The sequence below is a fragment of the Quercus lobata genome, chromosome 5 (assembly GCF_001633185.2).
Source record: "Quercus lobata isolate SW786 chromosome 5, ValleyOak3.0 Primary Assembly, whole genome shotgun sequence".
Taxonomy (NCBI): Eukaryota; Viridiplantae; Streptophyta; class Magnoliopsida; order Fagales; family Fagaceae; genus Quercus; species Quercus lobata.
In genome coordinates, this window is record NC_044908.1 from 51892002 (window position 1) to 51917565 (window position 25564).

At 32.2% G+C, this 25564-nt stretch overlaps 1 protein-coding gene across 3 annotated transcripts; it reads left to right on the forward strand.

Annotated features, from left to right (window-relative positions):
- The first annotated feature begins 6576 nt into the window (after positions 1-6576).
- On the forward strand, positions 6577-16790 carry LOC115991505 (probable LRR receptor-like serine/threonine-protein kinase At1g07650). Of its 3 annotated transcripts, none has more exons than XM_031115250.1 (24): positions 6586-7033; positions 7950-8124; positions 8384-8455; positions 8548-8616; positions 8699-8767; positions 8852-8923; positions 9042-9113; positions 9228-9299; positions 9390-9461; positions 9590-9661; positions 9752-9823; positions 10871-10939; positions 11265-11330; positions 12048-12113; positions 12221-12256; positions 12370-12410; positions 12587-12969; positions 13046-13241; positions 13646-13786; positions 13886-14004; positions 14145-14355; positions 14498-14729; positions 15616-15766; positions 16296-16790. In XM_031115250.1, the coding sequence occupies exons 1-24, from the start codon at positions 6910-6912 to the stop codon at positions 16647-16649; spliced, it is 3006 nt and encodes a 1001-aa protein (XP_030971110.1). In that variant the 5' UTR covers positions 6586-6909; the 3' UTR covers positions 16650-16790. The 3 variants fall into 3 exon arrangements, with proteins under 3 accessions (XP_030971112.1, XP_030971110.1, XP_030971111.1); XM_031115251.1 differs by having other exon boundaries at positions 10880-10939; XM_031115252.1 differs by lacking the exon at positions 16296-16790 and having other exon boundaries at positions 6577-7033; positions 14498-14727; positions 15616-15760.
- The last annotated feature ends 8774 nt before the right edge of the window (positions 16791-25564 follow it).

A 25564-nucleotide genomic window follows, 5' to 3' on the forward strand; every position in this document is an offset into this window, starting at 1 on the left:
TGATCACCCATATATGGCGATGGCATTCCAAAAAGGCGAAAATAATATATTAAAAAAAGACTATAAAAGGGTCGTGATAGGTAGGGCAAGTCTGTGTTTCTCTTTGGGTAGACGAAGTGAAGTATAAATATATTAAAGCATGTTTGGATCCAACTTTTCACGGCTGCATTTTCTTCTCCTACGTTTTCTCTTTTTTTTTTTTTTTTTTTAGCAGTTTATGTTGACTTTTCTTTCATGAACAGTATATGAATATACTGTTTATGGATCCACAAACTTTATTTTTTATCAACTTTTTTATTAAAAATGGGTCTCACGGTACTATCTATACATTTAAAAATTATTTTACTGCAGTGTTTTCAGTTTTTAGTTTTCAGTTTCAATAAAATAAGTTCTATCCAAACACACCCTAAATAATCGTGAGCGCGTCCGATTGGAAGAAAAAGTTAAAGGAGCATGTCTACCTTTAATTTTTTTTTTTTTTTTTGAGAAATGTCTACCTTTAATTAGTGCTTAGCATACGGATTGATTAATTAAAGACTACCTCCCATTGTTGATTGATCCGCATAGTAGTGCAGCAATCACAAACTTGAGACCTTTTTTTGGCCAATTTTATATTCTTACGGTCTGAATCAATTTCTTTGTCATCATATATATGTATATATATATATATATATATATATACTTCTGTGCTTTAATTATTAATTTTTTGTTTTTCAAATTAATTTTAGAACTAAATCAATCTTTATCTTTAATTATAGCAACTTAAACTTCTAAGCTGGACTCCATTGACCTGATCCGACCAACCTGTTAGCAAGTTCTAAGTGAAAAATTGGTGGTCATACTAATCAAGGACAGAGCTAGGAATCAATTTTTGGGGTGGGGGGAGGGGGTGGGGAAGCTTAATGTAAGCTCATTCAATTTTATTACATTCATTATGCTACAATAAAGTATTACCAATTTCATTGAAGTAAAACCATTATTTATTATTATTATTATTTTAAGATGCTTCGTTATTTTCATGTCTTATTAATATACTTTACTAGAAATTAATCCCTAACCAAAAAAACCAAATAAATATGCCCCACGAACCTAAACAAAAAATGTAAATAAAGTTTATTTACTTTTTTTTTTTTTTTTGAGAATGAATGCAAATAAAGTTTAAAGTAAACAAATACTTGAAAAAAAATTAACAAACAAAAAGTAGTGTCAGGCAAAAAAAAAAAAAAAACATTGTTATTTATAGTTAGAGGGTTACAGCCATTGCCCATTATCTTGGCTTTAGAAAAAAATTATTTTTTTATACAACATTTTCAAAGCTTTTCATGTGCTATCCCAGTTATAAATCAAATAATAATTAAAAATTTTCTTCTTTCTTATTTGAACCTTGAAGTCTAGAAATCAAATCAAATCACAATTAAACCATCTTTTGTTGGGCAAAATTTGCTCAACAATACGTTTTTTGGAAAAAAAATTCAATGGCTAGTACATGTTTGAAGTTATTTTGTAAGTTGGACTGTTTTTTAAAAATCGAGTTTGTGAAACTCGAATTCCAACCAAAAAAACCAAATAAATATGCCCCACGAACCTAAACAAAAAATGTTAATAAAGTTGATTTATTTATTTATTTATTTATTTTTGAGAATGAATGTAAATAAAGTTTAAAGTAAACAAATACTTAAAAAAACAAAAAATTAACAAACAAAAAGTAGTGTCAAGTAAAAAAAACATGTTATTTATAGTTAGTGGGTTACAGCCATTGCCCATTATCTTGGCTTTAGAAAAAATTTATTTTTTTTATTCAACCTTTTCAAAGCTTTTCATGTGCTATCTCAGTTATAAATTAAATCACAATTAAAAATTTTCTTCTTTCTTATTTGAACCTTGAAGTCTAGAAATCAAATCAAATCACAATTAAACCATCTTTTGTTGGGCAAAATTTGCTCAACAATACATTTTTTGGAAAAAATTCGGTGGCTAGCACGTGTTTGAAGTTATTTAGTAATTTGGATTGTTTTTTGAAAATTGAGTTTGTGAAACTCGAGTTCCAACCCAAAATCTAGTTTCTCGAACTCAATTTATACCTAACCTTGATTTAAAAAAAAAAAAAAAAAAAGTTGGAACTCGAGTTTACTAAACTCGAGTTCCATGCTTTAAAAAAAAAAAAAAAACACCCAAATGGAACTCAAGTGTAGAAAACACAAGTTTTTTATTTTATTTTTAAATGGAACTCGAGTTCCACGAGTTTTTTATTTTATTTTTAAATGGAACTCGAGTTCCACCATTTTTTTTAAATCAAGGTCAGGCGTAAATCGAGTTTGAGAAACTTGATTTTGGGTTGAAACTCGAGTTTCACAAACTTGATTTTCAAAAAACAGTCCAACTTACTCAATAATTTCAAATGCGTGCTGTCTATCTAATATTTTTCTGAAAAAATGTTGTAGAGCAAATTTTGCCTCTTTTGTTGTGTTTGTTACTCTCCTAACTGTTTCCCATAAAAAACAAAAAAAAAAAAAAAAAAAAAAAAAAAAAAAAAAAAAAAAACTCTCTCCTAACTATTAAATCTAAGAAGTTCACCGTTGTTGCATCCATTCTCAGAAGCTCGTTCAACACTTACTTTCAAGAGCTCAAGTCTCAACACTCAAGCTCACAGCTGCTGCATCTTTCACTCTCTCTGTCTCTCACATTTAGTTTAGTTTGGTTTAGGTTTTTTTTTGGAATTTGATGGAATGATTTGGTATGTAAAATTCACATTGACTTTGTTTCAAATATTTTTAAGTGCTGGACTAATCTTTTGGTAAAATTTGGATTTAGACCAATTAATCTTTACTATTGAACTAAAATTCATATCACGCAACATTCAAGTACATATTGGAGGAGGATCTAATTAACTTTACGTATTCATGTCACTAAGCAAAAGGAAAAAAATAATGAGGATTATTTACTTTGGATTAGTTTTGCTGGAAATTTTATTTACTTATTAGTTAAAAATTGGAAATAATTGGTAAAATCTTGGTCAGATGATAAAAAAAACAATAATCAAAACCATAGGTATAGGCCTTAAAATACGCCGATATAGGTCTCTAAAGTTGTTGGTAAGGACTGTCTTGATACAAATAAAAACGCCAGAACAGAGTCTGAAAAGCGCTAGAATAGGTCTATGCCAACTGTCACTGCACGGTAGTTTGAAGCGCCGGAATAGGCATTTTGGGCCTATTCCAACGCCTTTTGAGGCTATCCCAGTGGTTTTGCAAACACTGGGATAGCCCCATTTTTTGTAGTAAAGTGCTATTAATACTTTCTTAAAATGGTTCATTAATAATGCTCTAAGAGTATCTGTAAACTATACCTAAATTTAAAAGGCTCTAAATCATGCGCATGAAAGTTAGTTGTCGCTTCAATTGCCTTGGATAGACAAAATTATACTATTCCAAAATGAAAAACCGTTGGTCTACATTCCTTTATTCATGTAATATTTACACCGTGAAATAAATAAATGTATATAATATTGTGAACATCTATATATATATATATATATGTATAGGGTTGAATTCAAGTTATACCTGGTGTAACTTTAAGTAATGTTACACCACTTAATATTTTTTAATTGGATTCGAATATCGACAAATTCACCGTTAGATTACATTATCTTTATATATTCTCTATGCTTGCAAAATTTTAAGGTGATCAAAGATTAATAGCTATGTCATCAATCAATTGTTAAAATTTAAGTTTTTGTAGTTTAAAATAATACATAAAAGATGAGTTTATGGATCAAATGGTAAATAACCTCCGATTGATATAAAAATTGGTTTGCATGTTAAAAACATATAGAACATATAATTCAATGGTTGAATTTTCAAAATATTAATTTAATAATAAGTTATTGGATGGTATAACATTACTTAGAGTTACACCAGGTGTAATTTGAACCAAACTCATATATATATATATATATATATATATATAATATCAAATGTGTACAATTCAAACTTTTTTTTTTTTAACTCTTACTCTTAACCTCTCATATAATGAAGTTGGCAATAGTGGCTCTAAAAATGTTTTCCTGGGTGTTCCTAAAAAAAAATTTATATATTGATGACAACAATAACAACAATAACAATATAAAAATTACGCAAATACATAAAGTTTTACAATTTAAAAATTATGGAGTTCAGTTGTGGTTGTTGTTAATGTTGCTGAATAGGGATGGACAGCGATGGCTAGAAAGAGTAAGTGAGTTTCTTATTTCCTTTTAGCCTTTAGGTTTGATTTAGTTTTAGTTTAAATTGTTTAATGACTTGTGAATCCCCAAGGCACTTAGGCAGCGCTGTTTTTTTTTTTTTTAATATTTGTTGAATTAAAAACGTAATCATGTTAGTGTTGGAGTAGTAATAGTCCTAGTTTGAGATGAGATTGATCTTGTACTAGGCTTTTCTGTTGGCATTTGGTTTGGGCCTTGTTTGTGGTTTTATTATAATTTTTTTTTTCTAGATTTTTGTTCAAGTTTATTTTTTTTTTAATTTTTTTCCATGATTTTATAAACCAATACAGTGAAAGAACCGGAAAAGGGATTCGCTATTGGTTTTTTAGTCAGATCGAGATCCGACTGATGGTCTAACCGGTGACGTCATAAATAATATAATTAATAAAATTTTAAATTATATAAATAAAAATATAATAAGTTTATTACTAATAATATGATAGCAAAATGTAAAAACATAATATTTTTTTTTTGAGAAACAAAAAAACATAATATTTTGTAAAAACATAATATTTAGTGACACTTTTCGTGTAAATTTAATCAAATTTCCTTAGAATGGACAATTACATGTTTAATTATATAATCATAAAAATAAAAAGCTTATTATATATGTAAGGACACAATTTGGTGACGAACCTAAATAGTATTGGGTTCGTACGTAAAAGGCCCAGACAATATGATTTGTAGAGCGTGGGTGTAAAGAACTAGGTTAACTGTAGTATCTACCTCCAAAATTTTCTCTCAAGCCCATACAAGGTTCACCTTCCTTTTCGTTGGTACAATGAACCTTTTTTCTTAAGTCCCTAGTGCAACTCTCCATCTTTTCTCTTACTTCTTTCTCTCCAGTTTTATGTGTGTTCTTCTTTTTCCTCGATCCCCTCCTTCATGTTCTTCTTTTAGTTTATATACTCCCCTTCGCGATTCATCCTCGCCGAACACGTGTAGATTGTGTCCGGGGGATTTCTTTCTGTCTCATCTGGCACCTCCTGGAACTTCCTATGGGCAGCTGTAAGGCTGCTTCCCTACTGCTCAGGTATCACCTCCACATTAATGCGGTCAGAGAGTTGGTTGAGAGGTCATTAATGCGGAGGTAGCTATAGTTTCAGATATTTGTTTGCCTTATCTCTTCCATCTTTAGTTGGCTACTCTACCCTTTGAGATGACATACTTCTGAGATTTGATCGCGGTGAGACCACGTCCTGATCGTCCTCGGACGCGATCGTCCTCGGACGCATACTGCCGAGGAGCAGGGCGTCCTCGGACGGGTACACGGCCTCGGATGGGCCACTGGCCCAACAATCCTCAACCAATTCTGAATCCTATGGGCCTATCAACCGAATGATCCCCACAATATATATAATGAATTAATTGATGTTATATAAAAATTAGTAACTTTTGAAGTTTATTCACTTAACTAACTAAAATTATTATTTTTTTCTAATCAAAATTATTAGAGAAAGAAAAAAGAAAAGTAGTTGTATAATGAAAGAAGCTAAATTTACGTGATTTTGACTTATTAGTTTTATAATATATATTATAATGTTTTTGAAGAAACGTAGTCGTATAATGACAGTGTGTCAAGTAAAAGAAAAACTAAAAGTAAAGTCGTAGTATAGGTTTAAAAGAATATAAAAGTATGTTTTTTTTTTTTTTTACTTAAAAGACCATAATATATTATTAAGTTGTTCAAATTATGGACTAAAATTTAATTTTATTGGCATAAAAAAATTTTAGGATGTTCCCAAATTTTTTTTTTTTCAAGATAGATAAATATAAAATTTTATACTATTATGTATAAATTTTTTTTTTTTTTTTAAAGTTAGGGTCGTCTCCCTGGCCATAAGGTGCCACTGCCTGTTGGATGGTACCACGTGTCATCACTCATTCTTTTTCACAAAACTTGCATCCGGCGGGGGAAGCTGAAAGAGATAGACAATGGTACACGTAAAACCAAACTTTATTCTATAAAAGAGATATTATTATTAGTCAAAGATTGTGGGGGCCTGGATTTGTCATTGGATTTAGACCAATCTTCACCGTTGAACTAAAAACCCAGAAGTCTGTGGTTACATCCAACGGGTCAAGTTTGTTACTTTGAATAGAAGATCTATGAGATTGACCAATGTGTTCGTAATTCAGACAGTGTACCACCTAGCCTACATAATTTACTTAAAGTCAAGTTAGTCAACATTTGTTATATATGTACAAATCAGTGGATGGCACATCTGGACAAGTGTTTTACGCATAAAGTTCCCACGTAAAGTTGTAATACAACTCATAAAACTATATAGTAAAAGCAATATATGAACAAAAACTTGTAAACATATGCACTTTTAATTGAAATTTTCTTGAATTTTTTTTTCTTAAAAAAAAAAAGAAACCCGTCGATTCCAATAAATATTCTGACACCCATAATAAAATAGTACTTAATGACTAAATTGTCATTGGCATGACGCATCAAACGTATACAGTTTTGAAGGAAAAAGAATACTGCAGATTGGGTGAGCTGGACACATGCAGTTTTGCTTTTAATGGGTCTTGCAAAGATCCACGGAGAGAGAGAGAGAAAGAGAGAGAGTTTTGTACAGTGTGTTTGAGAAAGTGAGGCTGTCAATACTCAGTACCCAGTGGGACTTTTGGAAGGGAAGATGGCAAAGCTTGCTTATATTCCAGTGACCATGTTTAGCTTAATTGTGTTTGTAATAGTATTTATGTGCACAGGAGCAAACGAAGTTGAAGCACAAGCACCAGGGAGTCTTCCTGATAATGAAGGTACTTTCTGTTTGTATATATTTGTATGTTATTTTGGTAATCAAGCTCAAGTTTATGGAATTGGAAATCAGTATATTGAAGTTTCAGTTTGCTCAGCTTAATGAAGTTTATATTAGCTGTTAGCAGCATCCTTATTGCCTCTGTGTTGTAACTTGGCCTCATGTGGTTAAGGGCTTGACATGCTTCTCATACTATTTAATTAGCCTTTTTAGCACTGCAATAAGACCCCATAATGAAACTGAATTTCAAGGATCATCACAGAGAAACCAAGACATGACTTTTACCTTCTTCGTGGCCATATCTGGTCACATTAAATGGGTCGATTGTAGAATTACGAAACCATGCTTTGGATTTGCTTTGAGAAACCGAATTAAATGAGGCCACTCTAGTTATGATTCTTCCTCTTATAGAATCCCACATAGCAGTTAAACTTTATTTTTTTATAAAAATAAAACTATAAAATAAGGGACCCAAGTCACTGATGGGTTTGATGCATCATAAACTATCCTAGGACCATATTTGGTAATGAGAAGTTCTCTAATGTGCCAATTACTCAATCTGAACAAAACCATTCCATTCCCAATTAGGTGCTTACAGAATTAGGAGTAATAGGCCTTAACTTCAGCAATTTTCCCCAACACCAAGAACATTCCCTAGACATTTTCATAGACCATGAATTTTGTCCTTTCAATAAGTATTACCCAGGCAACCCAGAACAAGCTTGACAGGGTAAAGGCAACCAGATATTCCTCATAACTGAAGCATTATTTGAATTTAGGATTTGAAACAGCTGTCTGGTTAACTTTTTTTCTCAGCTGCACTATTGGCACGTTCATTCCACTGGTAGGCATACTTATCAGTTATTTAGGTAACAAAAAAATCCTGGTAGAGAAGTTGATGCGTTTGATGTGTGCAGTGGAAGCCCTTCAAGAAATAGCTACACAGCTGGGGAAGAAAGACTGGAATTTCAAAGTAAATCCATGCAATGACTCAAGCTGGATTACACCATCTTCAAGTCAGAGGCAATTGTACAATAATTCTGTCATCTGCAATTGCTCCAACACGGGTGGTGTATGCCACGTGGCTAGCATGTACACTCCCTTTGCTCATATAACACAAAAGTTATTCTATTAAATTTTCTTATGAAGGTTAATGGCAAATAAAAGCAATGAATATTTGAATAAGATGTGTAACTTAGTTGAAAATTGGATAAACACCTATTTCTTTATTTTGCTAAATTTTTTTCTCTTTTTTATTCATTGAATTTAAGCTAAGACATTACTTTGAAATTGTTACATAAAATTGTAATCTCTCTCTATTTTTTATTTTACTTTAATCTTTGCTATACAGATTTCTTAGAGGGCAGGATCTTGATGGTATACTTCCACCATCTTTGGTTAAGCTACCCAACCTTAAGGAAATGTAAGAAGGGCTTCCAATTATTTGTTTTTCTTGTTAGCCAGCAAATTAGACTATAAGCTTCTACTTACAGCAGACTTTCCTCTTGCTGACAGTGATTTGAATAGAAACTACCTTAGTGGAATGATACCACGAGAATGGGCTTCAATGAAGTTGGAATTTCTGTAAATGACTCACCACCCTTTCAAGTCCAAGGTTAGCTGGTTAAAGCTAATTATTAAACTAATGAAAATGAATCAAGTGCAGGTCCATCAGTACGAACAACTTATCAGGACGTATTGACTACTTGGCAAGCATTACCACTCTGAGAGCTCTGTATGTTCTGGATCTCTATGTTAAATAATTTCAAAAATTCATTTGGTTAAGCTCTGCTGTTTGTAATCTTGGACTTTATTTCAGGTCCATTGAAAGCAACCTGTTCTCTGGCCCTGTTCCCCCTGGGCTTGCAAACTTGGTTGACTTGGAGATTCTGTTAGTGATTCTTTCTTTTCACATCACATTTGATTAGTCATTTCTAAATTCTCAATGAGTTTCATAACATAATAATAGCGTATGTTGAAGTGGTCTTAAGTTTCCTTTTTTACTGCAGCATTCTCAATGCTAACAATCTCACAGGAGAGTTGCCAGTAGCTCTCACTAGTCTGACCAAATTAAGAGAAGTGTAAGTGGTTGTCAACTTTTCAATTTCTGTACTAACAGTAATTTTTTATTTTTTGTTGAAAAATGATCAGGTTTTTATTTCATTCTATCTTGTTTCTATCTGGCCCATATGCAGTAGGATTAGCAGTAACAACTTCACTGGAAGAATGCCTGATTCCTTTCAAAGTTGGAAACAACTTCAGAAATTGTATGTGATATTCCTTCAATTTTATGTACAGCACTTCTACATAAAAGTCTCAGGTTTAATCTAAATCCATTGTAATTATGTCCTTAACAGAGAGATCCAAGCTAGTGGTCTTGAGGGGCCCATTCCTCCTAGCATTTCGGTCTTAAGCAATTTAACAGAGCTGTGAGTTCCGTGTTCTATGTTAAAAGTTGCTGAGTTGCATAATCTCTACAATAATTTCATGTGATTTTAAACTAATAAAATTTATAGCCAAAGAAAATAACAGTTATTGATGGCGCAATATCATGCAGAAGGATCAGCGACTTACATGGAGTAGGTTCACTTTTCCCGAACCTACGTAACATTGGAGGCCTGATAAGATTGTAAGGTTTTTATGTTGTAAAATTATCTGCAATTAGAATAATACACATGTTATTGCAATTTTGCTTATATGAAGTTGGTTTATGTTTCAGGATGTTGAGAAGCTGTAATATCTCAGGACAAATCCCTGGATATATATCAGAAATGACACAGCTGAAAATTTTGTAATTCCTCTCTTCATTCTTCTCTTTAATTTTTAGTGAATTACAAAAAGATTAAGAAATATGGAGAAAAATATTTACACTTGACAGGTATTGAAGTTCAAAATGTGTGGACTTAAGCTACATTGCAATTGATAACTTGCTAAATTCTAATTTTCGACACAAAATTTTGAGACCTTTTATTCCTAGCTTGACAAATAGCTTATTGTATAGTATTAGAATTAGTATCTCAAGAGTTATGATCTGAATTTATTGCCTCTTTTGTCTAGTGATTGTAATTTAAACTGCTAAAACAGAATGTTAGCCAAGGATATCTACAGATAAGAACGATAATGACATTATGATGTTTAAGAAGACCTTTAGTCTCTTTAATTTGGTATGTACCATGAAAACCTTTTACACTCTCCAATGTAGGTGTGAGAAACTGAAAATGTTATACTACATAATACATTGATAAAAGATAAAAGTGTCAGGTGGAGCCCAAAATTCATGATAGGAAAGAAAGATGAGTAACATAAAATTAAGAGAGGTCATATGAAATATGAATAGGTAAAGTTTGGAGGGCTAGCTGTATACATTTCTCAAGTTGCATAATATGACAGGGATTGAGACAATTTGTAAGTTCATTCAAGAAGAATTAAAGTTGAGACTAGTTGTTTAGGTGTACACTATACATAAATATTTGTTTCGGATTGTATGTAATTAGATGAATTCTAGATTATTATGCCCATGCTATTACCTGCCACATGTTTAAAGATAATTTGACTGATGCCTACTTGAGTTACTCATTACACCAATGCCCTCGTCAGATTTTATGCTTAGTACTCTTCAATTATGAATGGAAACAATTATAGATTTATAGCTCCATAGATTAAGTATGCGAACATATTATCAGGTCCTCCATCAATCTGCTATACCTAAATTTATGTTATTTTCTAGGTCCATTCTTATTTGGGGAACAAGCATGTCTCTAAGTTAACCATGTTGACTTGGACAGTTATTTAGCTTACTTTCTTGTGTTCTTATGACATCTGCTTTTTCCTTTTTCAGGGATCTTAGCTTCAACAGATTGGAAGGAAACATTCCAAATTTGGAAGTTCTAACTAGTTTGGACACCATGTAAGCCATCTAAATTCATGCGGTGGCCAACTTACGACTTGATCTTGGGGCCATTTATGTTAAGCTGGACATACTATGTTGGCCTGCTTTCTAAAGCAATTTAAACTTTTGAGATTGTTGATTTACCAACATAATGTAAGAGCCTTTTTGTCTGAAAGGTTTTTGGAATGAAACATTATGGTGCAAAGTCGTATGTCTGAAAGGTTTCATACAAATAGAGTCAGCTCGCAAAAGTTTGAAATTTATTTTCTTTTATGTACATTCAAAATAGTTACAATATGTGTGTTTCTAATCACAATGTGATGATTTGATGCTCATTGGATAGTTATCTGACAAGAAACTTGCTCAGTGGGCCAATTCCAGACTGGTTCCAGGGCAGAGATAACCGCTAGTATGTTTTCCTTCTTAACTTCTACACTGAATTTGCATGACATTTTCGTTCACTTATATTATTTTATTTGGGACTGTAGAAGCATATTCTCTTAAGGTATTAAACATAATGTTTTATATCCGAAAATGTATATATTTGAAATCCTAATTTGGATAATGGTTCATTTCATGGCCTCTTTATGGGTAGGTTGCACCGAACATTCTCCACGAAATGGGTGAAATAATCCCATTCTTCTGGCAGCTTAATTTGCATTTTTCTCCATGTTGCATCACCTTGAAAGAACAGCATTATTTTGTTCCATTGTTCAATGTTTGTTATCTAGAAATGCTGGGTGGGGGTGGCCAAGTGGGCCTAAATTGATGTTGCTTTAGCTTTGATAAATCCAGTTTGAAGTTTTAGAAATGCTATATTATGGTAAATGTATAGAACAAAATTCTGTTATAGAATACATGTAAGATATGTCTTTCTTAGAACATCCATAAGGATGGTATAAATCACTGAATTGGTTAATTGTTTAGCTAATTATGGAAAGAAGGGATTAAGGTTGTATTAATTGGTGGTTAATATGGTCATAAGTTTGTATACAACTCTCAAATTTCCTCTTTCAACTTTTTTACATATTAGATCAATTGTAGCGTTAAGATCAATTCAAATCAAAATTGATGAAAATGTAATTTTATGTATTGGAAGATTAAAGGAAATCACGTTTTTGTGCAGTCAAATAGATATCTCTTACAATAATTTTTCCGAAAGCTCTGCGCCAAACACTTGTCCTGACACCTTGTAAGAAGCTTTTTCCTCTTAAAGTCAACCTACTTGAGCTTTCAACACCTTTATTCATTTACTTCATTTATTTTTTGGGAGAAAGTAACTCATTTGTAATTCAACAGAAATTTGTTCAGAAGCTTTTCTGGACAGGACAACTCGTAAGCTTCTAATTTATTTAACTTCTAAGGAGAGCACTTTTTATAATTTTATTTTTCGTTTCCATTTTTTTAAATATGCTAATTCTTCTTCCTTATGTTACATTTTAATCTAGAATTCTTACCGAATGTCTGAAGAATAGTCCATGTTCAAAAGGTAATATATATATATATTAGAACCAAACTAGCATTTAGATGCTTCAGTTATCAATATCACATCTTCCTCATCAATGATTTTTTATCAAGAAAACAAAGAAGAAGATTAAATTATTAATGATAATTGAATATCTCCTGTTTTGTTTGATTGTATCTGATTACTTTGGTGCTCTCTAGATCAGTATTCCTTGAATATAAACTGTGGTGGAAATGCAACCACCATTGGAAACATCAAATATGAAGCAGATTTAGAGCTTGGAGGAGCAGCAAAATTTGTTCGCATGATGTCAGATGATAGTTGGGGCTTTAGTAGCACTGGAGATTTCTGGGGTATTAGGAGTGGTGCACATGACTACATAGCAACAAATGAATCTGTACTCAAAATGAATGACTTCGAATTGTACATGGATGCACGCCTCTCTCCTCTTTCTCTCACATATTATGCGCGCTGCTTGGCAAATGGAAATTATACAGTGAAACTTCACTTTGCTGAGATAATATTTAGAGACAACAGATCCTTTTTCAGTGTTGGAAGACGGATGTTTGATGTTTACATCCAGGTACTGGTAGTCAGTCAGATTTTTTTTCTTCCCTAAATGCTATAGACAATAATTTAACCTAAATATGTTGTTGTAGGAAGAACTGGTGCTGAAGGATTTTGATATTGAGAAGGAAGCACAAGGAGTTGACAAAGCAATTGTTAGGAACTTTACAGCATTTGTTAAGAATAAAATTTTGGAGATCCGCTTTCACTGGTCTGGGAAAGGGACAACAAATGTCCCAAAGAGAGGAACATATGGTCCTCTTATATCAGCTATCTCCATAGATGCTGGTAAGTACAAAAGTTGTATGTTCTGTATTCCTTCTTTGACATGGTCAGTTATTTCTCACTCTCACTCTTTCATTTTTGAGTTTTGAATGTTTCTATTTTCCAAAACTAAAAAGTAATATATTATTATTGTATGGTGTATGGTGTATGGAGAAGCAGTCTCCAAAACTACTGGATGCAAAGTAAAATACTTGAAACAATGTTAATGTGCAGATTGGTCGAAGACATACAAAGATTTTTTCTTATTCCTCTCTAATTCCTCTTTCATTACCTAACCTGTGTTTTGAACCATCTAATAGTATCTGGTTTTACACTAGATCTACCTATGTGTCTGCCTTTACAGTACAATATACAAAACCGAATGCAGTTTCACAATCACTATTCTTTTCTACTTTCCTTCTTTGTAGATTTCAAACCTCCTGATGATATAAAAAAGAAGATACTCATCACAGTTGGAACTGTAGTTTTGGTGTCAAGCCTTATCCTCCTGATTTTAGGAATTCTTTGGTGGAAAGGATGTTTGGGAGGCAGGACATCAAGGGAACAAGGTAACTTTGTTTTGATATCATTGACTAGTCAGAATACTAATGAAGCAGTGATGTAAATTTTTAAGATGCATTCTAATATCTGAAACTTGTTCCATACAGAACTGAGAGGCCTAGATCTGCGAACTGGTTTTTTTACATTCAGGCAAATTAAAGCTGCCACTAACAATTTTGATGCTGCAAACAAGCTAGGGCAAGGTGGCTTTGGAGCTGTATACAAGGTAATCTACAACTCCATCATGATCTTCTATCTTTGCATGAATGCATTTTATACCTTTTTCTCTCTTTTTTATTCCCTTCGCATTTTCACTGGTCCAGATAGACCTCATACATAACCATTGCACAAATACTGTCAATGCAGGGCACTTTATTAGATGGTACTATAATTGCAGTTAAGCAACTTTCTTCTAAATCAAAGCAAGGGAATCATGAATTTGTGAATGAAATAGGCATGATTTCTGGATTACAACATCCCAATCTTGTTAGACTGTATGGATGCTGTATTGAACGAAATCAGTTATTGCTAGTATATGAATACATGGAAAACAATAGCCTTGAACATGCTTTATTTGGTAAGCTTAATCTTTCATCTTTGGCATATTATTATTTTGACTTGAAAAGAGTAGGTTTCAATTTCCATGAATCATATAGGACCTATAGGTTGAACTAAAAATTTGGATATCATTGATTGAGCTATCTACTTTGCTGGTCCAGAGGAAAGCCGACTGAAATTGGACTGGCCTACGAGAAAAAATATATGTCTTGGCATGGCAAGAGGTTTGACTTTCTTGCATGAGGAATCAACCCTGAAAATTGTTCATAGGGACATCAAGACTAGCAATATACTACTGGATGGGGACCTTAATCCTAAGATTTCTGACTTTGGGTTGGCCAAGCTTTATGAAGAGGAGAACAGCCACATTACCACCCGAGTTGCAGGAACCGTGTGAGCTACCTTTTTCTCTTCCTTCAATTTGAACTTAGTTCTTTCTTTTGTTCTTTTTTAGACAAATATGAATCTTAATGGCTCTAATTTCAAGTTGCTTTCCTAAAAGAAAACCAGAATAAGGCAGCAATTGAAGTCTCCATAAACAAGTTCAAGTATACACAGTACTATGGGAAAGTCCTCACTTTAAGTATTAGTAGGAGCTTTATTTATATTAGCCATCTGCATTTGCCACCCAATTGTACTCCTATTTAGTATTCATGCTTTAAAAATCATTTACATGATAGATATAGAAATAACCTGCAAATTTAGTTTACCTCAATTTTATATGCATCGAAGCAACAGCTCAAACTTCTCATCAAATAGAAACTGCAGAATAAAACAAAGGATGAGAAATTTCTGTTTTATTCAAAAATTAAATTTCATATGTTGAATGCTACCTCTAAATTTTACCTTTTAATACAAGGATTAAGGAATATAGAGAAATTTTAATTTATATTTTGCTTTCCTGTATGGCTAATGGTGCATGACTACATCAATTATCAACTTGCAAAGTGGCAATATCCGTAATAGGTAGAGAAATAGAGTCACCCCCCTTCCCCTCACTCTCTCAACCCACCCAATCAACATTAAGTGTAGTTTTTCAAGGCTTGCAATTGTTAACGGTACAAATCTTGTTTTAGGTGAAGTTTCTTTCATGTGGAACAAATTTGTGACTAAATAATGCTAGCTTTTTTAATGGCATAATTGCTTGCCAAAATGGATATAAAATATTATGATAGGATATCTAGTTACCTAAAACTATTTTGGCATGGATTTGTTTGTTAGAGAAGCTTGTAACCTCATTTTAGTGAAACCTTACTAATCGAATGATCTTTCTGTGCAGAGGATACATGGCACCAGAATATGCATTATGGGGATATTTAACATATAAAGCAGATGTATATAGTTTTGGGATTGTTGCATTGGAAATTGTTGCTGGGAAGAACAACATGAAATATCGACCAAATGAAAATTTTGTATGCCTTCTAGATTGGGTAAGATAGATCTTCATCAAAATTTTCTTATAATTGAAACTAAAGGCAGCTTTGAGACCGAGTCACTTTTTTTGGGACTTCTTTATTTGGCCCTGTATTGTGCATTTATTTACCAATCCAGATTTAAGTGCCATTTTGCACAAGACTTATCTTCTTTAAAACCAAATAACATTTACTGAGTTCTGATTAGAACATTTAAAGAGCTAAGCATTCCATATATACAATTTTCTTTCTTCTCTTCTTATTTTATTTTATTTTTTGGTGGGTAGAGGGGTAACCTGAATAATGATATAAAATGAGAATGTTAAATTGAGTTAGTGTTGGCAATATAAGAATAGCATGAATCTAGCACAAATTTCACTTTTATTTTCATTAGAAGTCTTTTTAGATATAGTTTCTTTTTAAGAACAAGTTTTTTGTATTTGGCTTCAGTAAATTATTACCTTATCATTTAAGATTTGTATTGTTTTGCTCAATATATAATGCTAATTAATTTCTTCTTTCCATTTTCTTCTATATTCTTTTACAGGCCCTTGTTTCACAACAAAAGGGGAATTTGATGGATTTGGTGGATCCAGACTTAAAATCTAACTTCAGTAAAGAAGAGGCAGTAAAAATTATGAAAGTAGCTCTATTATGCACTAATCCATCACCAACACTTCGGCCTACCATGTCTGCTGTAGTAAGCATGCTTGAAGGCCAAACTGCTGTTCATGAGTTGATCATGGATCCAAGTATTTATGGTGATGATTTGAGATTTAAGGCACTAAGAGAATACTTTGATCAGATCATGGGACAGGGCTCAGATGACACCCCGAGTCCCATTCATTCATTGGATGCAACATGGATTGGCTCTTCCACTACATTATCGAGTGAATCTTAATTCTAGGTTAGGTAACCATTACATTGCCCGTCATGATGAAAAATTATTGTCTACTGATAAGAAAATATATTGAATCCCCTGGTTGCAAGATATGTGTTTCATAAAGCTTCTTGTATATTCTTGTCAACTTAGGACAAAAAAGAAGAAGAAAATTTAAGAAAATAAGCTGTGAAATGAAGCTGAATATATAGTTGAGTAGAAATTGCCCCTTTACATGATTAAAACATTTGATATGGCACATGCACTGCTTCTGTGGCTTATCCTTCTAAAAGTGCTATCTTGGTACAAACTGTTAGGTCAAAGTGGAAGTTATATACGAAATCAATGTTTAACCAATCACATTGGTTCTACCACATTGAATTTATAACTGTGGAAGTACAATTGACACTGCTATTTGATAACATCCATGCTTTCCGGGTTAATGGATGTTTTCCTTTGTATGCTTCTGAGAAGTTTGAGGAAAAGAAAAATGTGCTCTGCTGCAAGGGGGGTTGCCCATTCGTACGGCAACAGTTTTAGTCAACTTGTAGCTAGTGACGGTAGCGCCCCTTCTGGCAGAAATCTTGGGTTGACTATGTAAAGTGGCCAATGTACTAAACATTGTTAGCATAGAAGTACCTGAGCACTATTTTTTTTTTAAAAAAAAAATGCAAAATATGAAATGACTATGAGATCCATATGAAATCCCAAACCCAAAAATCTATTCAATTTTAAGCTCTTGTAAGCTCAAACTCTAAATTTGGTTAGCAAATCACTGTCTTTACCATCATACCATTAAGTGAGCCTAAACAAAGCTGACAATCAATGTATTAAGATTGCTAATTCTAAATTTTTGTTCCTTAATTTCCATGGGTAGAAACATCCAAGATTGTTTCAACCGTACAAACCCAAAAGGAAGTTCTTCAACAGGGCGTAGGTTGATTCAAGGGGGGAAAAAGATTGAATCAACGAGTGATTATGAATTAGGTTAAAGCTTGATTGATTTAGATTAAGGCATGATTTAAATGAAACGTAGTTTCAGTTTGTTCCCATCAATAGGTAATTAATCTTTTTGCTTGATTGCCTTAAACTGTTCAACATCCCGCAGTTATAGTCATAAGCCACTACCTGATTCCAAGGAAATGATCCTCTATTTCAGAGACTTCACCTCATCTACCTGATTATTGCAAATGACCATAACCAATCGTTTCATTCTTCTATCATGTAAACACACACACACACACACACACACACACACACACACATATATATTAATAATCACAGAATGCATTATAAGAAGCTAATTTTCTCAGAATTCTTCTTAGTATTCTGAGGATTTCTTCAGTACTCTAAACGTATAAGTTGGTTTTGTAATCTTGAATTACAGAGAACTCACAGATATGAAGAAATTAGAACTACTAAGTAGGTTCATGAAATTAAAATTGGTTTGGGCCTGTTGGTTTTCTTTTTAATAAACGACTTAAAAAAAAAAAAAAAAAAATTATCACTAGGACATAAAGAGAATTAAAAGTGTTACGCACATAATATTTTTATAATAAATCTGAGTTTGTAGATTTTTACACCTTCCTAATTTAATTCCATCACTAAAATTACTTTTTGCTTATTAGTAACAGCAAACAATAACCTGACACATAAGATTTATTATGAAAATATTATGGACATATCATTCTGCTTAAATTTAATAAGAATTTGGTGTAAATCACTATGTTTACCGTGTCCAATAAAATATTGACACGCCAAACTTTTCCATAAAAGAAAAATAAGGAGTATCACTACACCAATTAGTTTTTTTTTTTGTGTAAGCGAGGATCAAACCCAGATTTCTTATTTAATGACAAAAAACTTTATCAGTTAAGCTAACTGGAATTCACATATGTCCTTTGACTTGACTATTTGGATTGATATTTTAATTGCTAATAAGAATTACACTAATGAAAAAAAAATAATGCACAAAGACGCCTATGTATGTTGTAGTTTGAATTTTTCTTGAATTACAATTTACAAATTAATAGGATAGTTTCAGCTCGATCACCCCTCCTAATATAAATTCTTAACTCCGCCCTTGGATGAAAGAGTAAGGGTTTGATGTTGTTGAGGGGGACAAGCTTCTTGAGCACGTGAGCCCTTTGTAAACTATAAAGTATAAACATTCATTTATAGCCATCGACCTAGGCAACCACTGTTTAAAATTTCCCTTCAACCAAAGTTTCTTGCCAGTTTCCTAGGTTTTACCTCTCTGCTTGGGTTTTTTGTATCTTCATATAGGGGAGGGCTTACGTTCTTCATGCATCATAGGAAGGGTTTATGTTGTTTATGCATGGACCATAAGGAAGGGTTTGTGTTCTTTGCTCCTTCGTAGGGGAGGGCTTATGCTCTTGGGTTTATATGGGACATGTGAGGTTGACCTAGCTTAACTTAGGACAACCTTGCTGGTGAAGGTGCTCTTACTAGTTGAGACGTTGAGTAATTCCTCACACTAGTAAGTCGTTGACTGTACAAACTTTGTGCTCAACAGGATTTTTTTATATTGTAATTCCATTTCTTAGTCCACCCACCTAATCTAATGTACAATTAAGAAGGAAGCTTGTAACATCATCCACTTTAGCATTATTCTTTCAAGACAAACTCTGTTCTAACCTGCTCCGAAGTTGTCATTAAGAAGTATTATAACAATTAATTGAATGGTAAGCTATAATCTATACATTACTAAAAGCTGAAGCGTAGCGTTTAATGCTGCTGCTGCTTTCACATTGCGCCACATCAGCTGCCACGTCATTCTTTTTTTTCTTTTCTTTTTTAAAACATAATTTGTCCTACAATTTTAAAATGGTTTTTACAATTTTCAGCCTTATAAATGCAGCCTACTACTTATTTATTTACTTCCACAATCACCCTATAATAAATCTGTATAATTAATTCAACCAACCTTTTATTTATTTAGTTCCACTATCAAACCCAACCCAAAGGCTTTTCAGTTCAGATTTAGGGTTTTGTGTAAGCCTTTTCAGCTTAAAAAAAAAAAAAAAAACAAAAAAAAAAAACAAAACAAAACAAAAAACAAAAAACAAAAAGAACCTTTTTGTTTTTTTGTTTTTTTTTTTTTAATAATTATTTTTAACATTTATTTTTTTAATATTTACACTTCTCCAACCTTTCTCTTTCTCTTACCATTTTATCTCCCCACTACTTCTTCAATCTTTCTCCCTCTACCTTTTCATCTCCCCACTACCCTCTACATTAATATCATTCCTCCTCTTTCCCTTCATCTTCCTTTATTTTTGTCTCTTCTTATTCACACCCTCTTACTATTAATTTGTCACTATCTCTTCTATTCTATACATAGTTTTCCCTCACAAAAAAAATGTTCCCTCTCTCTCTCTCTAAAATTTTTGGTGGATTTTTTTTATTTTTCTTGCATCTCTACTTTAGATTGATAATTTTTTATATTCTTTAAAACTCTATTTTGGGTTAATGCGATTTAGTTTTGTTTTTTAAATTGTGATTCAGTTTTGTTTTTTAAATTGTTGTTGTTGTTTTAATTTTTAATTTTTTACTCTCTTTGATTGTTAGATGTTATCCTATTGCGTTCTAAAGAATTAAATATAGCATATAAAAATATAATATTATTCTATTACATAGCAATATTTGGATAATTTGGTATTTATTCTATTACATAGCATGATTTTTTATAGTGCTCAATTTAGATGTTAAACTATGAGACTTTACTAATTTTTGTTTATTTTCTAATCTTTTGTGGTGGACAAAGTACTCTTAATAGTTGTATTAGAAGTACTCTATAATGTCATTTATTTAAAGAAAAGCAAAGGTTAGCCAAACGAAAATAATCGGATGGGTGAAAAATTTTAACTTTTGCAATTTTATTTTTATTATTATTATTATTTTATAACAATGCATGTATAGAAATTTAATTCTTAGATTTTGCTAATAATTGTTTATTTGATAATATGTTTTGGGCGGTCAAAATTACAATTTCTACAAAGAAAATAACCTTAATAGATTATCAAAAACAAAATTTTATCCTAATATTGATTCAATTAATCAATGTTAAGTTTTATTAATTTTTTTAGTTCACGTTTTTTTGGTGCTTTGGATTGTTCCTATATTACATTTATGATTGTTCCTATAATAAATAAAAATATAATTACGAAATACATTACTCATTATTAGATTAATTTAAATTATAAATTTTTTTTTAATATAATCACCATAAAACTAATTATCACGCGCAACGCGCAGATTTGCAACTAATGTACTTGAATAGTAAGAGTTTGAGCAATTGACAAATTCTTACTATTCAATTGTCAATAAAAAAATATTAGCACAATTGAATAGTAAGAGTTAATTTGTCACATGATGGACACTAATTTGTCCATGCTGGTACCTCGTTTTGTTTTAAATTTGTGGGGCACAACTGAAATTGTTTATTTCTTCCTTTCAGGCAAAACTCAAAATAAAATTGTGTTACTTTAATTTGTTAGGATTCTTTTGACGTGCATGTTCGCTCAGATATCAAAAGAAACCTAATCTTTTAAGGTGTCCTGCCGACACAGTCAGAAAATTCGGAACTATGCAATGAATTGGCCTCACAGCCATAGGCTCATAGCTCACCACAACCGTGTAAAATGGAAAATTAAAAAGCACTTTGAAAGTTCAATGAGAAATCAAAATAAGATACGGAAAGTGATAAGACCAGTATCAATGAAATTGTCCCTGGGCTCTTCTATTAATATTGGTCTTTTTTTTTTCTTTTTTTTTTTTTATTTTTTATTTTTTTTTATGTATACAAAAAGAAAAAAAAAAAAAAAATCATGAATTATGAATTATTTCTACATATCACACAAGGTTGGTAAACTTTGCTTGTAAATTTGTGCATTTTAAACCCTTAGGTGACGGTTAATATGGAGTAATATTTTAGGATTTTTGAAAATGTTTAAAAATTTCCTAACAATTCCATGTTTAGTTCCAAAATATTGCACAAGGGAATCAGATGCCCTTGGGCATCTGAATTCCCACTTGACCCCAATTTTGTAAGAATGTGGATTTTCTTCAAAATAATAGGTGGGTATCCATATTCTTACCATTGGAAAAAGTTACATTATTTTTTGGATAAAGTTTCCCTACAATCTTGTTCGGAGGAACTCTCTCCAAACTATAACGTGTCAGCACTAAAAATTAACACCTGTCCAACCCAACTAAAACTGAAATTCAAGAACTAACTCCCGTTAGTTCAAACGTTAGACCTTTCCATATCATTTTTTATTAAAAAAAAAACTTCTCGCCATCATCACCCAAACACAAACACTCTGTCCTCTCTCTCTCTCTCTCTCCTTCAACGCAAATCCCTTCTCCATCTCAATCCTTTGTTGCAGACCATTTTTCAGTTTTTTCAATTGTTTTCAATCCCAACTAATCCTCCCTCCACCGGTCCCCCCGATCTATCTCTTGTTTCCGATGGTCCCACCCATCAACCACTCTCCACTGTTCCACCCATCAAATCCCTTTGCTCTCTATCGGCGCTACTCCCTCCAAACTTATTTTAACATTTATGAAGAAAAAAAGAAATTTTGAAATTTATGTTTATGTGTACACATCATGATTGTCGTTTGGATGGCGATTGGGTCGGATCATAGGCATCTTCGAAGATCGGCGAAGCAACAACTATTCATGATTGTTCCAATTTGGGTATCGTCGAATCTCTTCTCTGGCCCGGTGCTCTTTGTAGTTTTTTGGGTATGGGTATGAGATTGTTTTTCCAGTACGGGTATGCAATTGTTTCCGGTATGATTGTTTTTCCGGTATGGGTATGTGATTGTTTCCAGTATGGGTATGTGTGTTTTTCCTATGGGTTTGTGATGGGTTGTTCAGGGCTGGCCGATGGCTTTGGGCTATGGATTTGCAATGGGTCATGGTGGTAATGGACCAATGGTGGTTGTTTGACCGATTTGGGTTTGGGTTGGGTTGATCCAGAGTGGGGGTTGATCCGGTTTCTAGTGTTTTTAAGGACTTTGTTGATGGTGGTTGGGGGTTACATATTTGGGTGGCAATTGTTCAGAGTTTGGATTGGATTTGGATGCGATTGTTCATAGTTTGGGTTGGAGTTGGGTGGTGTTTGGGTTAGATTTGATGGGTCTGTGTGTGTTTCGGTGGTTGGTGGTGGCAATTTTTTTTGGAGTAATTTTGGTGGTGACAAAAGAGTGGCTGAGTTTTGGTGGATGGTGTTGTGTGGGAACGGCGGAATGAGAGAGAGAGAGAGAGAGAGAGAGAGAGATGTGGAAAGGTCTAACTTTTGAACTAATGAGAGTTAGTTCTTGAATTTTAGCTTTAGTTAGGTTGGACAGGTGTTAATTTTTAGTACTGACACGTCATAGTTTGGAGAGAGTTCCTCCAAACAAGATTGTAGGGAAACTTCATCCTTATTTTTTTTATAAATTGATAATTTCACCATTCCTACCTACTCTTTAACCAATTAAAAAAATGTCCTTATCTCTTTTTAAAAATTATGATTAAGAATTAGTCTTCATATATATATAGTAGATGCTAAAAAAAATATTTTTATTAACAAAGAATGATGTTGTGATTGCCATTAAAAACAAGAATTTAAAAAAATTAATTTTGTATTATACATATCATTGAAGAATGTAAGAATTTAATTTTAGGGGATTCACCATGATTTATAGTTTATATTTCGTTTCTTATGCTATTCCAAAATTTGAACATTTTTTGAACTTCTACCGCTTGTATCCTTTCACAAAACTTGCATCCTTAATTTTTTTTACCCAAAAAAAAATAGGGTGGGGAGAGTAAAAGCTGAAAGAAATGTACAATGGTGCACGACAAAACCAATCTATCTTTAATGATAAAGTTTTATTAGTGAAAGCAAATATGAAAAAATTCGACCGGACTCCTGATTTGAACTCAAAAGAGCCTAATCTTGAGATTTTTTACCTGGAATAAAAATATGTTGACACGTGACCCACTTGAAAACTTTTTAATCTGAACTCCATTGACCCGATCCGACCAACCTGTCAGCAAGGTCTAAGTGAAAAATTGGTGGTCATACTAAATTACTTTTTTTTTTTTTTTTGAAAGGGTCATACTAAATTACTAATCAAAGTTCGGATGGATTTTTTATTTTTTTTTGGATTTAGACCAATTAATCTTTACTATTGAACTAAAATTCATATCACGCAACATTCAAGTACGTATTGGAGGAGGATCTAATTAACTTTACGTATTCATGTCACTAAGCAAAAGGAAAAAAATAATGAGGATTATTTACTTTGGATTAGTTTTGCCGGAAATTTTATTTACTTATTTGTTAAAAATTGGAAATAATTGGTAAAATCTTCGTCAGATGATAAAAAAACAATAATCAAAACCATAGGTATAGGCCCTAAAATATGCTGGTACAGATCTTCAAAGTTGTTGGTAAGGACTATCCCGATACAAGTAAAAACATCAGAACAAGGTCTAAAAAGCGCTAGAATAGGTCTGGCGACCCTATACCAATTGTCACTACACAGCAGTTTGAAGCACCGGGATAGGCATTTTGGGCCTATTCTAGCACTTTTTGGGGCTATCCCGGTGGTTTTGCAAACACTGGAATAACCCCATTTTTTGTAGTAAAGTGCTATTAATACTTTCTTAAAATAGTTCATTAATAATTCTCTAAGAGTATCTGTTAACTAGACCTAAATTAAAAAGGCTCTAAATCATGCGCATGAAAGTTAGTTGTCGCTTCAATTGCCATGGACAGAGAAAATTATACTATTCCAAAATGAAAAACCGTTGGTCTACATTCCTTTATTCATGCAATATTTACACTGTAAACTAAATAAATGTATATAATATTGTGAACATATATATATATATATATATATACACACACACACATATAGGATTGGGTTCAAGTTATACCTAATGTAACTTTAAGCAATGTTACATCACTTAATATTTTTTAATTGGATTTGAATATTGATAAATTCACCGTTAGATTACATTATCTTCATATATTTTCTATGCTTGCAAAATTTTAAGGTGATCAAAGATTAATAGCCATGTCATCAATTAATTGTTAAAATTCAAATTTTTGTAGTTTAAAATAATGCATAAAAGATAAGTTTATGGATTAAATGGTAAATAACCTCTAATTGATATGAAAATTGACTTGTGTGTTAAAAACATATAGAACATATAATTCAATAGTTGGATTTTCAAAATATTAATTTAATAAAAAGTTATTGAGTGATGTAATATTACTTAGAGTTACATCAAGTGTAACTTGAATCCAACTCATATATATATAATATCGAATGTGTACAATTCAAACATTTTTTTTTAACTCTTACTCTTCACCTCTCATATAATGATCCTGTTGGCAGTGGCGGCTCCATAAATGTTTTCCAGGGTGTTCCTCAAAAAAATTTATATATTGATGACAACAACAACAATAATAACAATAAAAAAATTATGCAAATACATAAAGTTTTACAACTTAAAGATTATGGAGTTCAGTTGTGGTTGTTGTTAATGTTGTTGAATAGGGATGGACAGCAATGACTGGGAAAAGTAAGTGAGTTTCTTATTTCCTTTTAGCCTTTAGGTTTGATTTAGTTTTAGTTTAAATTGTTTAATGACTTGTGAATCCGCAAGGCATTGAGGCAATGCTGATTTTTTTTTTTTTTTAAATATTTGTTGAATTAAAAACGTAATCATGTTGGTGTTAGAGTAGTGATAGTCTTAGTTTGAGATGAGATTGATCTTGTACTAGGCTTTTCTGTTGGCATTTGGTTTGGGCCTTGTTAGTAGTTTTATTATAATTTTTTTTCTAGATTTTTGTTCAAGGTTTTTTTTTGGGTTTTTTCCATGATTTTATAAACCAATACGGTGAAAGA

Coding starts and splice junctions, on each gene's coding strand:
- LOC115991505 (XM_031115250.1), top strand. CDS start 6,910: ATGGCAAAGCTTGCTTATATTCCAGTGACCATGTTTAGCTTAATTGTG. Junction 9,462..9,589: donor TTAAGCAATTTAACAGAGCT/GTGAGTTCCGTG, acceptor AATATCATGCAG/AAGGATCAGCGACTTACATG. Junction 13,242..13,645: donor AGCTATCTCCATAGATGCTG/GTAAGTACAAAA, acceptor CCTTCTTTGTAG/ATTTCAAACCTCCTGATGAT.